The sequence below is a fragment of the Gadus chalcogrammus genome, chromosome 14, assembly GCF_026213295.1.
Source record: "Gadus chalcogrammus isolate NIFS_2021 chromosome 14, NIFS_Gcha_1.0, whole genome shotgun sequence".
Classification (NCBI taxonomy): domain Eukaryota; kingdom Metazoa; phylum Chordata; class Actinopteri; order Gadiformes; family Gadidae; genus Gadus; species Gadus chalcogrammus.
In genome coordinates this window covers 4949283-4966782 of record NC_079425.1, presented here as the reverse complement: position 1 = coordinate 4966782, position 17500 = coordinate 4949283, and the positions used below count along the sequence as shown (strand labels likewise).

At 43.8% G+C, this 17500-nt stretch overlaps 3 protein-coding genes across 4 annotated transcripts in view; 2 read left to right on the top strand and 1 right to left on the bottom strand.

Moving 5' to 3' along the window:
- ankdd1a (ankyrin repeat and death domain containing 1A) overlaps window positions 1-7853 on the top strand; it is a 10556-nt gene extending 2703 nt beyond the window's left edge. The window contains exons 4-15 of one of the 2 annotated variants that reach the window (XM_056607882.1): window positions 1-79; window positions 391-495; window positions 1612-1710; window positions 1853-1951; window positions 2175-2273; window positions 2464-2562; window positions 2713-2811; window positions 4006-4104; window positions 4434-4526; window positions 4892-5093; window positions 5886-6017; window positions 6330-7853. The exon at window positions 1-79 is cut by the window's left edge and continues 20 nt beyond it. In XM_056607882.1, coding sequence (XP_056463857.1) covers window positions 1-79; window positions 391-495; window positions 1612-1710; window positions 1853-1951; window positions 2175-2273; window positions 2464-2562; window positions 2713-2811; window positions 4006-4104; window positions 4434-4526; window positions 4892-5093; window positions 5886-6017; window positions 6330-6391 — 1267 coding nt within the window. In that variant the 3' untranslated portion in view covers window positions 6392-7853. Of the gene's footprint in view, window positions 80-390; window positions 496-1611; window positions 1711-1852; window positions 1952-2174; window positions 2274-2463; window positions 2563-2712; window positions 2812-4005; window positions 4105-4430; window positions 4527-4891; window positions 5094-5885; window positions 6018-6329 lie in introns of both variants that reach the window. The other variant, XM_056607881.1, reaches the window with a different exon arrangement.
- Window positions 6622-12405, bottom strand: spg21 (SPG21 abhydrolase domain containing, maspardin). The gene is made up of 9 exons (XM_056607883.1): window positions 12238-12405; window positions 11767-11831; window positions 10783-10944; window positions 10436-10516; window positions 9798-9943; window positions 9601-9709; window positions 9093-9200; window positions 8854-8994; window positions 6622-8212 (listed from the first exon to the last, which is right to left on the bottom strand). Exons 2-9 carry the CDS (start codon window positions 11827-11829, stop codon window positions 8087-8089), a joined length of 936 nt encoding a protein of 311 aa, XP_056463858.1. The 5' UTR covers window positions 11830-11831; window positions 12238-12405; the 3' UTR covers window positions 6622-8086.
- Window positions 12406-12689: 284 nt separating this feature from the next.
- pdcd7 (programmed cell death 7) lies at window positions 12690-17464 on the top strand. The gene is made up of 5 exons (XM_056607700.1): window positions 12690-14107; window positions 14891-15029; window positions 15537-15767; window positions 16304-16391; window positions 16607-17464. Exons 1-5 carry the CDS (start codon window positions 13046-13048, stop codon window positions 16722-16724), a joined length of 1638 nt encoding a protein of 545 aa, XP_056463675.1. The 5' UTR covers window positions 12690-13045; the 3' UTR covers window positions 16725-17464.
- Window positions 17465-17500: the final 36 nt, after the last annotated feature.

Here is a 17500-nt window from a genome sequence, read left to right as displayed (position 1 = left end):
GCTGGCCTCCTGGTTCGGTCACCTGAAGATCCTTCAGCTCTTGGTGGCCTCTGGAGCCCTGCTCACCTGGGAGAACAAGGTAGGCCACCCCCCTCCTCACACCTCGCCACTCGTGGGTATGGCAACCTTTAATGTCCCAACTATGAACGTGTGTGTGTGTGTGTGTGTGTGTGTGTGTGTGTGTGTGTGTGTGTGTGTGTGTGTGTGTGTGTGTGTGTGTGTGTGTGTGTGTGTGTGTGTGTGTGTGTGTGTGTGTGTGTGTGTGTGTGTGTGTGTGTGTGTGCACCTGATATACATTGTCTGTGTGTGTGTGTGCGTATATGTATGTGTGCACCTGATATGTGTGTGTGCGTGTGTGTGTGTGTGTGTGTGTGTGTGTTGGTCCTCCAGAATGGCCTGAGCATGCTCCACTGTGCGGCCCAGAGAGGTCACACCAAAGTCCTGGAGTTCATCATGGAGAACCTGGAGGATCTCAGCCTGGACAGAGTGGACAAGGTGTGGAGTCCTCCCCTCTCATTGACCAGCGCACACACACACACACACACACACACGCACGCACGCACGCACGCACGCACGCACGCACGCACGCACGCGCGCACGCACGCGTGCAAACGCACATGCACATGCACAGACATCACACATACACAGACACACACACACACACACATACACACACACATACACACACACAGGCAGACAGACAGACAGACAGACACACACGCACACACAAACATCACACAAACAGACAGAAGATAGCAACAGTACAGTACAAAATGGTCATTTAGAAAACTTGTTGGTATTGTACTGACATATGTTCCATTTGTGGTAGGCTCTGTGGGGAACCTTCACCAATGGATTACCAGCTGCTTGATTCAAACAGTGGCAGTGAATTTTAAAGTACAGGCCCTTTTGTTCTGAGACATTGCAATGAATATCAAGTGACCACTATTAGTATCTGCCTTCTTTTCTGAGGTTATTTATATGAAATGTTTGTATTGTAACTTATCTATCCAATACCGGTTCCCAAGCCTGTTTTACCTGAATACAGGTACCATTTCATGAACAAAACCTAAACAAACATGAGCAGATACATTTTGAATTAGGGTGGCAGTGCCAATGTCTCCGGTCAGGCCTACTGTGTTGATCTAAAGACATGTCTCCAGTCAGGCCTACTGTGTTGATCTAAAGACATGTCTCCGGTCAGGCCTACTGTGTTGGTCTAAAGACATGTCTCCGGTCAGGCCTACTGTGTTGATCTAAAGACATGTCTCCGGTCAGGCCTACTGTGTTGATCTAAAGACATGTCTCCGGTCAGGCCTACTGTGTTGATCTAAAGACATGTCTCCGGTCAGGCCTACTGTGTTGATCTAAAGACATGTCTCCGGTCAGGCCTACTGTATTGATCTAAATACATGTCTCCGGTCAGGCCTACTGTGTTGATCTAAAGACATGTCTCCGGTCAGGCCTACTGTGTTGATCTAAAGACATGTCTCCGGTCAGGCCTACTGTGTTGATCTAAAGACATGTCTCCGGTCAGGCCTACTGTGTTGATCTAAAGACATGTCTCCGGTCAGGCCTACTGTGTTGATCTAAAGACCTCTGTCTGGACAGGCTGGGAAGACAGCGTTCCTACTGGCTGCTGAACACGGACAGCAAGAAGTGGTGGAGTACCTCATCGGAATGGGTTGTACACACGGCTCGAAAGACAAGGTGACCACCTTCACACACACACACGGACATGAACATGTCATTTTCTGTCGTTAATCAATGAAATGGACTTTCAGCGAGAATTATGTGAAACCTAATATCAGCATACCGTCACATTTCTCCCTCCTCTTCAAATGCGACTCAGGGGGGGAACACGGCTCTGCATCTCGCAGCCAGGAACGGATGCTGTGAGGTGCTGAGGAAGATACTGGAGACGGGCCTGGATGTGGATGAGAGGAACGCAGTGAGTGAAGCGCGACGCCGGTTCCCCCACAGTTTAACAAGTGGGATGTTCTTAGCAGCACGCCATCTGCGAGCCCATATGTGGTGGCGGCTGGTGCACCACAGATGCTCGCGCTGTATCGAGGTGAAGGTGTCAGTATGAGCGGCTCACTGCTACTAGCTACATTCACAATCTACTAAAGTGTTTTTTTGTAGTGATTTCCCTTCTCTGTGTTCTTTCCCAGGAGGGCCTCACAGCATTGCACATGGCGGTGGATGAGGATCACAGCGGTTGTGTTGAGCTCTTGCTGCTCTTCGGCTGCAACGTCAACGCTCAAACTATGGCACGCTCAAATTATAGCTGCACTTGTACATTTACTTGCACCATGCAGAGGCCGACTCTGGGAAAAAGTCTAGTGAGGGCATAGTCTAGTGAAGACTACGCCCGTAACGCTCTGATGATTTAAAAATGGATAAATGGTTGATGCTTTAAGTGTAACATTGTTGTGTTTTCTTCTTTTATTCTTTCTGCAGAAGGACATGAACGCCTTGCATTTCGCCGCTCAGCATGGCTTGGTCAATGTGACCATCTTAATGCTGGAAGCAAAGACTCACACAGATGTTGTAGACAGTGTAAGTGCAAAACAATGTCTTACTTTAAGCGTATATTGTGTGTAGCATTCACTGAGTTGTCCTGGATGTCGTACTGCAGGGGAATTTTTTTACTTATTATTTGTGTTGACCTTGTCTTGTTTGGTGACATCATTCCTGTGGTGTGAACAGCAAAACAGGACGCCTCTTCACATAGCCGTGTCCAACCATCACGCCAATGTCGTACGGCTACTGCTAGATTCTGGATGTGACCTGGACATCCCTGACAAGGTGAGAATAGGAGACATGCTTACTGTTACTATGATGCGTGGGGGTAGATTTTGAGGTGGGGGGCTCGATAGATATGCCCCCCCTCCCCTCAATCTCCGCAATTTTTTTTTAAGAAGTGGTGGACATATGTTTTAAAAAATCACTAGAACGCCGCTCATAGATGCACCAGTGACGTGTTTTTCGTCAGCTTTTGGTCTTTTTTTACTGCCAAAAAATAGACACAATTGCCGAGACAAAATACACAACAGAAGGAAAGAAGAGTAAATCATGCCTAAAGGGTGACACATCTCAATTAACGCCACAGTCTCTAAAGTATACTATGCATCACTTCCACTCTCTAAAGGCATAACAGAATGGCGCAGTATTGCCCACAAAACCTGCCATTCATGCATTCTGACGTAGCCTTTTTGAAAGCGATGCAGAATGCCTGAGAGCCTTACTGCATTATACTGCTCTATATTTAGAACTGTCACCTGGGGCCAGTTGCCTGAATTGTATATTTAACTTGACATAAATAAAGACATTCACACCATCTATTGCTGCAGTAAAGGAAAAAAAAATCAGTGCATATAATTTCACCAGAATGCAGGAAACGACGTTTGACGCTCGAAATGTCGACGCCGTTGCTATGATGAACGAAGAAGGTTGCAATCTACATGTGGCCTGGAGGTTGCATAACTGCAAGCAGCAGCAAGAGTTACTGGATTGTGAAACTTAGAAGAGAGAGATGGCATTCTTCTTGAACAAACGGATGTTCCCTTATCTTCGTGTGATGTGGATATGGTGGCATATAATTACAAATGTGCAAGTCCTTAAAGTACTATCTTTGTCAGCAGTTCAGTCTAATTTTCTATACGCATTGGTCAAAGGCCTATATATGATTATTTATTATAGTAATTCAGTGCAATTCGCTACATTCAAAAACAGTGTCCCTTTGTGCTTTCATAGGTTTTCCATCGTAATATTTTCCGATGACTTTTTGTATTAATTTCATTACGTTGTAGTTATTCGCTTGTGTTAAACTCACATCAATATGATACGATACGCGATCATGATGTGGATATAAAATGCATCGTAACCCTGGGGTTGGTGTCATAACATGTGGCCTGAGAGGCCCTTGGAGCCTGTGACTGAGGTTAAGGGCTGTACAATCACCATCGCCTGGCCGCTGATCTGTGGTTCTTCTCCCTGCAGAGGCTTCAGACCCCGTTACACATCGCTGCAGAAGATGGCCGCCAGGACCTGGTGGAAATGATGCTCATAGCCGGAGTCAAACTCCACCTGACGGACAAGGTAAGGCTCAACGTGAACCACGACCCGTGGATAAAGCTGCTGTCTGTGCTTCATGACTTGTCATTCTTTTAAAATAAGGCTGTGTGTTCATTCTAAAGAACAGTGTTCACTAAGGAGAGCTACTGTAGATATTCTCATAAGTGAGACAATATTGGCTCATAGCAAATAATTATATGCAAATACCGTGAAATACATTTGTTATCTAAATGAACTCGAGCGACTTCACACAACACAGGAGGGAAGATTATCCTCTTCTCTTCCTGATTGTACTGGGGGTACCTAAAGTAACCTAACGCGTATGTTGTATGTATGATGACCCCCCCCAGCAGGGTAAAACGTGTCTGGAGGTTGCGGCGAGGGGCGGCCACGTCATCCTCGTCGACATGATCATCAAAGCTGACCGGTTCTACAAGTGGGAAAAAGTACATTTTGTGGAGTGGTTCTGCATGTTTTTAAGTACCTTGTTAAAGTAAAGGATGTAATATGTTCAAACTAATAGATGGATTGATGGCATTATGCATTAAGATCCATCAACATAAAAAAATATATAACTACAGTTATATATGACAATACACATTCACAGGAACATAAAGACCATTTTATTCATACAAATGACTTAATGAAATGTAATATGTCTTTACAAGTAATCACATAATATGTTTCACATGATACTTTAGTCTACTTTGATGATTTCCTTTATATTTATTTTTCCAAAAGATGATATAACCGGATTATTTGGTCCATTATCCCACCTACTTCCAACCCACCTCTGCCTGCCCCCCCCCAGGAGAGCGCGTCCAGGGGCCATCCCCCGTGGGTGGGCCGACCGCTGACCTTCAGGCAGGATCACCAGCTGGAGACCCAGCACCTGCGGTCCGTCCTGTGGAGCCTGGCCACCAAGCACCTCTGCCGGGGCGAGTGGAAGCTCCTGGGCCAGCACTGGGGCTTCACCAGCGACCACATGCGTGCTATAGAGCAACAGTGGACAGGTGAGCACACTTTCTTGCATCAGCTGACCATAAGTGCTCGGTATATTTTGCACATAATGTTAATATAACAATTTGTTATAACGAGGACAAAAGAATAAATACAATATACAACTGTACAGGATATTGAGAAATACTATAAACATAAACTATGGGGAGGGATGATCATTGTTTGTAGTTTCACTCCAAACCATGAGCGAACGGTATGATATAATGTGGAGAAGAATGCTTGTTGTTCTCTGGAATGGGCTCCTATGATTTGGTTCAATGGTAAAGCAGGTGGAACGGTGTTTGGTTAGTGTTTGGTTAGTGTTTGGTTAGTATTAGCGCACTGGACTGGCACCCCAGTCCCGACATTCATTGCAAAACTATTGACTTAGAAATCCAATAATTAACCCTGGGGCGTAACTAAGGAAACCAAATAGAAACTTGTTAATAAATCCTAAGAGCAAATGGACCGCAGGCTTCGACCGCCTGGGCCCTGTTTTTTTTCACCGATATTTAAAAAGGTAACGGCAGGTGGACCACTGCTATAGCTTAGCCACGAATCCAGAATGGGTTACAAAGAAGAACACAGTCCCATGAAGAACACAGCCTCATGAAGAACACAACCTGGTGAAGACCACAGCTCATGAAGACCTCATGTAGAGCTTTGAATCTAGACAGCGCCAGCATCAAATCCAGACCATAAACAGCCTTAACTCAAGGACCTTTCCAAGTACATTTCATAAAAATGGCCCCATTCCTCAAACTTCAGTGTTTTAACGTGCGTTTGCATGTTATCTCTACTTCAAGGTTCCAAGAGCTTCAAGGAGCACGGTCATCGGATGCTGCTGATCTGGCTGCATGGGGCAGTGCAGGCCGGAGACAACCCAGTGAAAGGCCTGTACGAGGGGCTGGTGGAGATCTCACGCACAGATCTGGCAGGTGAGCTCTTCAAAACACCTCCACTGAGACTCCTGCCACCGTTAGGTCTGGGTGTGATGATTGTAGAAACACTTGATTTGGGTTTTAAGGATTAGAATAATTAAAGCTTTTATGATTGCCTTTTCATCATTTCAAATGATGGTGTGGAATGTTTGCCTGTGAGCCCTTTGAGACTGTAAATATAAGGTTTACTTAAATTGACTTAAAATAGTTTTTGTGGCGTGGGCATGTGTATCACTTTTGTTATTGTGATTAAGGGGTAACTGTATTGAAAGTAAACATTCCCCCCCCCCCCCTCTCATAATCTTGCAGAAAGCATCCGCCAAAAGGCGAACGATGACATCATCCATCCCAGAATATGTTGCTTAATGTGAAGCATCACGGCACAAAGTAAGATCAAGGAACACGGTATCCTCCTCTAAAGAACTCCTCCCCACCTGCTGGTCTACTGTTGTGTTTAATGTTCGACCAACGCATGCATTTTGCAGTGCTCTTGCATTGCATGTATCGGGTGTGTTCAATACCACAGAAGGAGTGCCGCGGTGAGATTGAACAATGGTTTCGATGTGACTGAAGCCACTGCACTGTACCCCAAATTGAGATGTCCTTCTCAGAAATGCAATACAAGGTCTTGAGGAAAATCCCTCGGATGTAAAACTGCGGCTAGGTCAAGCCTTGCTGATGAAGACTGCTGTACCGATTTAATGTTATTATGGCACCTCTTAGCACTAAGGTGATAAATGCTGTCATATTTTAAGTGTTATTAGTGTAACCTTCTTTCTAAAATGTCACGTAAATCCAATAAATGATGTATTAATATACTTGTCGAGTTGGGAACTGTTTTCCTAACAAAGACATCAAAATCGTTTTTTTTTCGTACTTTAATCTACAATAGGGCTTGTACATCAGAAAGCATCATGGGACCAACTGTTGGCGATACTCAACGATATTGAGAGGACTCAAGAGAGTTGTAGTTCTGTAGAATCCGAAATAAACATAAATATTCAGTAACCTAGGATAATGAAAAACGTATTGCCACATTTTACAAATAGAATATCTGTGGCTGTGTCTTCCCACAATGGCATATAATTTCACGAATAATTAACCAAACAAAGAGCAAAGAACCATTACTATAATTACCAACATTCCCCTACACTCCCAAAATTGCGGAAGACGTTGCAATCTGACATTACAATGTACAAGCCCTACACATTTTCTTAGTTTGAGCACAGCCATCAACATGATTTGACCATTCCTATTTTGTTTATCCTCACACATTGGTCCTTTGATTTTCAGGCTCTAATTAATGAACCATTATATTTAAAAGAATATCTACATTCGACTAGTTTTCCGTATTTATTATTTTATTTACAAAATAGAGTAAGGGTAGAAAGTAGTTTGAAATGTTCCGTAGTAAAAGTACTAATTCCCCCCAAGATAGAATGTCACAGTGTTTTAAAACGTAGACCTACTCAGTCACTCATACTTTAAATGACTGCACAACACATCGGACACACCAAGTATTCAATGCATTTACTCCAAATTAGAGGGATGACAATGTGGTTCAACTCTAGCGAATACCTATCCAATGCTTGTTTCAGTATAACCCGCACACACATTTTTCTCACATTCTACTAGTTAACTGTTGGCAGTGGTAACCCAAAAATTAAAAGTGCAAGGTCATCATGACTCGTCCAAATAATTTCACATAAGGCAAAAAAACTCATGACATGGAATCATACAGCAATCTTAAGATGAAGCCGCCTCAGAGCTTTCTCGGTATATACAATAGGCGATTATCAAAATACTGTCGTTTTTTTTGTGGTACAAATATAATCAATTAAATCTGTATATTGATTATTCAGCCTCGGAAGAAAGAAAATTGCGATGCTAAAGGAAGTCTGTTCAAAAGAAGGTGCTGGAGAAGGAAGCATGAAGCAATCAGCAAGCTCAAGGTTGATAAGCTTCAGCTTCCTTTCCATGATTTCTCCATACGCACACACACACACACCGACACACACACACACCGACACACACACTGGCGGGTGCCAGCAGAACAAGGTAGTCTCTCATTGGCTGTCGGCCAGGTCTCTGTCCTCCGTCAGCTGAGTCTTCTGCACCTCGAGCTCCTCGGCGCTGACCATGGAGGGGTTGATGGCAGCGTACCTCGTTCCGTGGAACTGGCGCAAGTGGATCTGTAAAAAGGTAAACACGGCCACATAACAGAACCGGGTTAAAGGGGCGGACGAGCCGAGGAGTTAGGGTGTGTTGACCCCAGCTGAATGGTTCTGGGTTAGAACCCCCGTGAAACTAGTCCCTGGGGAAAGAAAGGCCTTTTAAAGTTCTCTTGGTCAGTGGTTCCCAACCGTTGACCTTAGGTCAGGAGGCACTTAATGCCCATTAAAACCTTTCACGGAAAAACCTCATATGTGAAAGGGTTAAAATAGGTAAACACACATGCTGTGGCTGACCAATGGGTTCCAGCGCTTGATGCTGCTTGACCTCCTGGTTCGTTATTTAGCAAACGCAAACAAGCATCATTCTTAAACATAACAAAACGTAATGAAAAACGTATTGAATGCACAAAGCGAAAATTATGATTTATTTTCAATGATAAATACTATTTTTCTATTATTGTAAATTAAAATTTCAGGAATCAAAATCAAGCCTACCACTTGCAGTTAACTCAGTGACTACAGGTGACAATGCTCTAAATGACCTTAGTAAATAGTAATTTCAAATAACCCTAAACCAGGACAAGTTTCACGCTTACTTAATAACCAGTGTATTTTCTACCCAAGACATTGAAAGTCACTCACACTGGAGAAGTGCTTACCTGGATGTACAGGTTGACCTCCGCACTCCGGCAGAGGTAAGGGAAGTTCCCGCCTGTTTTGAGATGAGCTCGCCTGGCGTTGGGGTACAGTTTATACATCTCCTCCTTGGCCTCCAGAGAGAGGGCACTGTGATCAAACACCTGCGCATCAAAACAAAGATCAGAACGTTAGTTTGAACTGCATTGTGGAGTGTGCATGTTCAAATGACTCGCTGAAAGACATGGTTTGTGAAGCTCACATCAATGATGGTCACCACCACGTCCTTTATCTTGTGTGGTTCCACGTAGGAGTTCTGACAGTTGAGCGTGAGCCGGGAGGCTAGGTCACTTTGGTTCAGACTCTCCAGCTAACCAGGTGGGAGGAGGAGAGAAGATACCAGAATATAATCCAGAGCGATTATATATCGCTCAGCTAAAAAGAGTTAGGATCCCCGACCACAGGCTACACAAATAGTAATGCTACCTTCCAAGATCTAGACAAGTCTTCTAATTTACTTTGTAGCTTGCCATTAATATATGTATGTCTACAACAAAAATCGATAAGACTTGAAACAACTGTACGATTACACAGAGAGTAAATTAGTCTGAGGTTTCCCAATTTTAAACAATCGATGATGTTCAAATAAACATAAACATAAAATGCAGGTATGTGTAAGTGCTCACACAAAATAGTTTTGAGATGCCTTGAAGCATTAGATTTCTATTGATATGTTCACAAAAAGGAAGCATCCCTTTCTAAAGGCTTACCCGGTCAACCATGAAGTCGATCGCGTCTGCCATTTTGGGGTCGACAGGTCCTTTGGAAAAGTTCCCCAAAACAATCTTCTTAAGCATAAAGGCTGGCATCAACCAAAAGCTGCGGAGTAAAGCATAATTTAATAATAGGGCCGACACTGCAGAGGAGAAACGACGGTAGAAACACAAGATACATGGAGATAAATCACCTGTTTGCCGCCCAGGTCTGGTTAAAAATTGAGGTGTCGCTGAAGGAGTTGCACAGTATTAGAGAGTGCACCCTTGGGGACTTGTACGTACACTCTGCGAACTTCTGGGCCAGGAACCCCCCCAACGAAGCCCCACACAAATGAACCTTCAAACCGAAAAATAAAAACAAACAAATGTAAAAATGTATTGCATAGACCTTTTGAAAACAAGGTGTAAAGAGTTAACTTACTATACGGTAATAACTTGTAAGATTAAGAAAGCATTAATTTTCCTAAAAAGGCAGTTGAACAGTGCATTTAAAAAGCCATTTCACATCGCAGACCAATACAACTTTCTATGGTTTCATGAATGCCATAGAAAATGACAGATTTGGTATCTGATTACATAACAAGCAAGCTCGAAGCATGTACTAGGGTTTCCGTTGCGCCAAGTTACATCACATGCCTGTGGTGACTTTGGGCTATTGGGGAAGTCTATGAAGCAAACATGATTTGCATCAAACCAAACGCCCGTCATTCATCTGCAGCGCAGCCCAAATGCTGAATCAAATGCATTGGATGTATCCATGTATCCATGGAAGCCAACAGTCCAACCTGGTACACCAAACGGGTTTCTGTCCAAAACAGACTCCATTTACCTTATCCAACTGCAAGTGATCAAGAAGCTTCCGGAATCCATCGCAGAACTCCAAGAGATCCCAGTATACAGGATACTGCAACTAAGGTCACACACACACACACACACACACACACACACACACACACACACACACACACACACACACACACACACACACACACACACACACACACACACACACACACACACACACACACAGACACAGATTTGTCTTGCAGAAAAGCCCTGAGGCAGTAAAGTGCTACATTTGTTATTCTTCACGTTGTGGTGTCCAGAGGGCCTCCTAGATGTGATTAGAAGTTGGACGTGATGGATGACGATGCGGTGGAGGAATAAGGCTCTCACCGAGATGACTCTGTAGCCCCAGCCGGTCAGAGCCAGGACCTGCTGGAAGAACACCTCTGCAGTGCCACTGACCGGGGGCAGGAAGATGATGGGGCACCGGATGCTCTTGGGCCCGGCATCGTACAGCGACCACACCTTGCTGTCGTCGTCGTCGACTATTATCTGGAAGACAAAAGCAACCGTGTTCAGAAAGTCTGACATTTCATGCGTTTGTTTTTATCTTTTCTTATTTGACTTGATGCTGCAGCACCTCCATTTCCATATTGGGTTACAGAATATTACATTTTAATACATTTGAATTTAGGTTTGCTCCCTTTACAGATGAAAATTAGCTTTTTTGCTAACTCTGGCACATTTACATTTTGAGTGCAAACCAAATAGTCAATTGACGTGCATTGCCCCTTTTAAATAAACAAATAAATAAATATTTACACACAAAGAGATGGCCATAAAAAAGTTAATCAGTGCAATAGCAGACGCTGGGTGAGGTTTTCATCAGTTGCAACCACCTGTGTTGAGGCTTTAAATAAATAGCAAAATAAAAAAGCAGAAGTGGACAATGGTCATTCAAATAGTTAAAAAAGGGATCTAGTAACAGCATACCGTGTGATAATTAAATCAATATTACTGAAAGGGGAACGGTAGCTTATTAGATACAATGTGAGGAAGCAAAACAGGTGAAGTCTATCCTAGCCACCGCACAATTTCGGTCTGTTCACTGTTTAAATTGTGGATAATGGTTAACTAAAGGGCTTCAAGACGACCTACTGTTATTAATTTGTGGATCATGTGTAGAAGCTGCATATAGAGTTAATATCGGATCCTCCTGTACAGAGCTTTCGCTTCATATAGAGTTAATGTAGGATAAAATACCGTAAACTACAATACTGAGCTTGACATGGATCCCGTGATGAGGCTTCACAGGGCTCGGATGATCGCTTCATACCAGAGACAGATTAGGGCCTTATTTCAACACATACTCACTCTTTTCAATGGCACTGTACTCCTGAACCAGTTGTAGTCGGGAGACACTTTTATCTCCTCCATTCCTGCAACAGATCAGTGAGAAGGCATTATGTTTAAAGCCCTGTCAACCGTGGCTCTTGGTTTACTGCATCTGAGTCACCTTTGTTTTATATTTGACATTCAAACTTGTCCATCATATGGAGCGGAGTTCATTACATGCGCCCGTAACAACATGTGATTGTATTTAGATAACCAGTCACATGTCACCTCTAGATGACTCGATCGACTAGTTTTAGGTAGTCAGGTTGGTTAATAACACATTGATTTTATTGTTAGGTGGTTAGGTTGGTTAAGATAATACAAATAGTTTAGGTGTAGTTGGATGAGGTTGCACTCGACCACTCGTGACTTGGCTGATGTGTGCGCAGAGAATCGCAGCTGAGGATTCGTACTCACAACCCTAGCATGAAGCCAAACGGCGGATAGTACCTTTCTCGTTGTGGATGTCATTCGACGTATCTCGTACTTTTATCCATTAACGTGCGGCATCGCTCTTGTTCTCCAGGCTCAGGTCATATGACAGATCGTTGACTTCCGCATAGGAGAACAACATACGGTATGTGCGCATGCGTGTTTCTTTTGATTTGCGTGTGTGTTGCGGATTGTCTGCGCATATCGTGTATGTTTTGATTATGTAAATCCTTTTATTTACACCCATTATCTTTGCGTTACACAAATGTGTTAAGGAATGGAGGTACGTGTTATATTTATATTCAAAATAACGTCAATGACCAAATGTAACAGTAATATTTCACAAAGGAAATACTGAGGGAAATATCAATTTTTATTAAAAAAAAAAAAAGAGGAAGTATAATTTATGCCCAATGTCCATTGGAAAGACGATTTTACAATCGACTATTTAAAGAAAAATATAACACTTTGATTCATTCTGTACATGGCTATTGGAGCTGCTATATCTCCTCTCGACAGGAGGGGGCAGTAGACCCTCCTTCTGTGTAATTCACAACCACAAATAACCCGTAAAGAAGAGTCACAGCAACATGGCGTCCAGTTTCAAAGTGATTGTAAACGATTGTTTATTTTTATTTTACGCATTTCTTCCTCACATACTCCACACGTGTGAGTTATAACCTACGGGATGTTAAGGGAGACATAAACACTCGTTGTAAACCTTCATACAGTTCAGTATGTTTCGACCCAGACGTGTTTTATACCAGCGGAGGTAGGAGACCGCAAAGGGAACTATATACACACCTCATAGTCCGGCTGCTCTAACATGTCGGGCAACCATTCAAACCCACCCTGGTCCTGGTCGTCCCAGGACCCACCACCCAACGATGTCAATGCGGGTCCCTTCTGGTCAGGCCACCCGGGACCGCCTAATCATCCAGGATATGGCGGCTATCCTTATGGATTCCCACCCAATGTGCCTCCGCCTCCCGCACCCAGGATGGAGGGGTATGGAGCCTATGGGGATCAGGGCTATGGATTCAATCCCTCGCTTCCACCACCGCCATTCAACTGTCCACCCAGCCAGTATCCGCCTTCACTCACCTCTGGCCAGGGAGCTCTCAGGGAACCCAGTGGTCCGTTTAATCCAATGGTTGGTGACAGACACGACAACCCGGGGCCTTCAAATAGTCAAATGTACGGTCATCACCCAACAACGAACCGTAACCCCAGGCAAGGTAATCAGCACGCTTATTCAACGTTTGGAGAGTCTGAACCACCGGGTTTTACATATCAGCATCAACAACAGGAATATAGGGATCTGTCAGAAATACACAGTGCACCTGTTCGTAGCTACCAGACCTTAGCTGCAGCTCAGAGCAAGGAACCAGGACAAGCGCTCAGTAGAACACCTCTGGATGAGAGTGTCATTCAGAGGAGACAAGATGAGCAGTGGATCCGGCAGTTCGTACAGAGAAGAAGGAAGGCTGCCAAAAAGACCCCAGACTTCGAGCAGACTGCCTCCAAGCCGTCCCCCTTGCGGTTTCGAGAGGACCTCTACGGCGCTCTAAAGCTCGTGTCAAAGCTTTCACTCGCTTGCAACACGCTGAAGCAAAACCTGGAGGACGACAGTGGTTGGGCGGATGTTTACCTGCAGGCGCAAGACACGAAGAAGGAGCTCCAAGAGACACTGGAATCCCTGAAGGGCGGTGACCATCTAGAGGGGCTGAAAAGCAAACTTTTACAGATCAGTAAGAGAAGAGCCCGGTTGAGGAGGCGAAAGCAGGTGAAGAGGGAAGAGCTGGCACAGGACCGGTTTGCGGATAAGGAAGCGGCCATCGACAAATGGAGGATGAAACGGATTCAGGCAGTGGAGGAGAAAAAGAAGGTGAGTTTGAGTTCTATGTGGACAGGAGAGTGTAGTCAGTTGCTAAGGGGCTCGACTCCTAAACGCATAATTTCTGGATGCGTTCCTCCATGTCCACAGCCTAACCATGCCCCTACCAGCTCTTTAATGACATGTATCAATCAATGTTGGTCACTTTGGATTAAAGTGTCTGCTAATTGACTTCATCGTACCAAGCAGCCGTAGGCATGTCTAGTCTGTACTGCACTGCAATTGGTTCATCATTTATTTTTATTAGAGCCTGACCGATAAAGGATTTTTAAGGCCGATACCGATACAAGTATTTGGTGATTTAAAAATCCGATATTCCGATATATCTGCCGATATATATTTTAAAAAGAAATTCCTGAAACGCGTAAGAAATCATAGATTTCCCTAACATTGGTTATTTGTAGTTAATTATGAGTCCTCACTAAAATAATAAGGTAATGCAGTTTAAAAGTAAACTTTATTTTAATGTTTTATTGTCACAACAGAAAAGTTTAAATCAAATTTTATTAAAGTTCTGATAAATAAAATGTATTTACAATAAACAATACAATAAAATGTATGAACAATACACAATAACCGAAAAAAAATCTATATATTTTTTTAAATATGAATTAATCGCCCGATACCGATAGTTTGGAAAAGGGCTAATATCGGCCCGCCGACGTATCGGTCGGGCTCTAATTTTTATTATATAAAACTATTTGTCCATTCTGCTTGCGTGGCACAAATTCAAACCTATTCAGTCTTGTTTGTTTTTCCTTTATGTTCCACCAGGAGCGAGAGTTGAAGCTCGCCGCGGACTCTGTTCTGTGTGAGGTGAGGAGGAAGCAGGCGGACGTGAAGAGGATGCAGGACATCCTTCGCTCCCTGGAGAAGCTGAGGAAGCTGAGGAAGGAGGCAGCATCCAGGAAGGGTAAGAAGCCCTCCAAACCTGCAGTAGGGGTTACCCCAACACTAAGCTGTAGGGGCTACCCCAATACTAAGGTGTAGGGGCTTCCTCAACCCTAAGGTCTAGGGTTTATGGTCTGACTCCTAGCCGGAAAAAAAAAAATAAGACCATATATTACTGCCCTCTTGGTGCATATTAAAATAACATACCATATGTCGTTACGAAAAGGCAAGCTGTAACCTGTGCAACTCGATCACTCAACTGAATTAAATGCACAGATCAAAAACGGGAACCACAGTTAAGGAAGTTCAAAAATAGTGATTAATCCTGGAATTCAAATTGCACAATTTGATGCATATGTAAAGTCAACTCTGTAAGATTGACTACTTTTTTTTTTTCTTTTTTTTAATTCAAATAGAATGACCTGTAATGTAATGTTCAAATACTAAACACAAATAGCAACGATCCGGTAAAGTCAATGTTTCCCTGAACCTGACCTCATTGCACTTCCTCCTCTCCCCCCGACGCCAGGCATCTCCCCGGACGCCGACTCGGAGCAGGGGTTCGGCGGCCGGCTGGAGCGGCTGCGCGCGCTGATCCGCACGCGGACGGCGGTGTACGGGGCGGAGGAGAAGGCTTTGCGCGTCATGCTGGAGGGCGAGCAGGAGGAGGAGCGGCAGCGCGACCTGGAGGAGCGACAGCGGAAGGAGAGGGAGAGACAGCTGCAGAAGAAACGGGAGGTGGCCGTCATGCTCTTCGGAGGTAAGAGAGACGGGTGTACCCTGCGACAGATGGCGCTTGATGTGCGCGCTTATTGTATGTTGCACGCCCTGGCACTTAAAAATAGTACTTAGGATCGTGTGGCGCCTTATCCTAGCTATCTCTGTTGTAAACGGCGAATGGGTTAACCTAGTAATTGTAAGTGCTTGGCACTTGTTTCTGTGAACATCCTTAATATACCAAAAACAAATGTTTTCTGACATATTTACTGTAAGTCACTTTGGATAAAGCATCTGCTAAATGTAAATGTAAACAGACCACTCACAGCTGTTACATTTACAAAACAACTGTTTAAAAGGCTTAACTTTATTTATAGAACATTGCCTTTTCACTGCCACAGGTTAGACCCTCACCCATGTTAAGATTGTATACGCTCACCACATTGTGAGATACTTTGGGGCAGAAGTGTCTACAACCTTGCCGATAGTGTTTTTACCAGTACTCGGTATGTTTTGTGCACTCAATGTTATTTACAACATACTTTGACTGAAGTGGTTCCTGGTTCTGTCCTTCTGTAGACGAGGTGCCGGCCGACCCACGGCAGCAGCCCTTCAGAGAGTACTACACCCAAGCCGAACGGTCGCTGCGGGCTCTGGTGCAGATAAGGTGTGCACGCCCTCTGCTGGTGGATATCGAAATCACAACTCAAACTAATTCAACTACTTTTCATTGTATTTTGACAACTTCTTCATTGTGACTTTATAAAATACTTTACCTGTCACTACTTCTTTACTACTAAAGTACTTCTACTACTACGACTTCTTCTACTACTACTGCTACCACTTCTACTTTAATAATCCTCCTTCTCTCTCCTCTGCCAGGAGGGAGTGGGACATGTTTCTGGTGCCCGCTGGTCAGGCTGAGAGCTCCCCAGTTCCCCAGGGCTGGGTGCTGCCCGAGCCCCCCTCAGACAACGCCTGGGCCTCAGCCATGGCTTGACAGCCCAGTCCACTGGCTTACCTTGAGTCAAACAGACACACACTCAGGTGGAGAATACAGCCCTGAGGTTTACATGACTGCTATGGTGGCCTGGAAGGGAACCATCTTGTGCATTTGCCCCTGAACTTGAACTGAACTAAATGAGATGGAAAGTGGCAAACTGTTAAGTGTCTAGGTTATGCTGGTGGCTGTTTTTACCCTTGATGAAACATAAAATTGAGGACAATTATTTTGGAGCAAAACGTTTTATAGTGTTTTGATGCCGATGAATATAATGTGTGATGAGAAAGCTTTTTTTTATTTTTTCATCATGTGATTCTGAGAATAATGGACACACATTTTGTTGGGATATACAAAGATAAATGTGGTTAAGGCTTTGTTGAATTAATTCACAATCCCAAATGTTCAGAAATGTTCCATCAAAAAATGTGTTTTAGGAGGTTAGAACCATAAGCGTTTGGAAAAACAGGACAATGTATACTGTATCTTTTGATTAAAAACCTTTGACTTTGTGGAATTCAAATTACGAGAGCCGTGCTATATTTATATACTCTTACGCTCAGGTAGCCTATATATAGAGTAGTAAACAACCTGTGCACTATGGCAGGATTAACCATTTCCTGCTCACTGTCCCCATGGTTACCTTTCTCTTTACACCCTAATCCAACAGCATTGGTTCTAAAACGGGTGTATCCTACACCACACACCTGCAACAACCTGTGTCTAACTACTAAACACTAATGTGTTTAGTAGAATTCTACTAAACACTAATGTGT

Coding starts and splice junctions, on each gene's coding strand:
- spg21 (XM_056607883.1), bottom strand. CDS start 11,829: ATGGAGGAGATAAAAGTGTCTCCCGACTACAACTGGTTCAGGAGTACA. Junction 10,945..11,766: donor GTACAGTGCCATTGAAAAGA/GTGAGTATGTGT, acceptor TTTGTCTTCCAG/ATAATAGTCGACGACGACGA. Junction 8,995..9,092: donor TGGTGGTGACCATCATTGAT/GTGAGCTTCACA, acceptor TTTGATGCGCAG/GTGTTTGATCACAGTGCCCT.
- pdcd7 (XM_056607700.1), top strand. CDS start 13,046: ATGTCGGGCAACCATTCAAACCCACCCTGGTCCTGGTCGTCCCAGGAC. Junction 14,108..14,890: donor CAGTGGAGGAGAAAAAGAAG/GTGAGTTTGAGT, acceptor ATGTTCCACCAG/GAGCGAGAGTTGAAGCTCGC. Junction 15,030..15,536: donor GGAGGCAGCATCCAGGAAGG/GTAAGAAGCCCT, acceptor CCCCGACGCCAG/GCATCTCCCCGGACGCCGAC.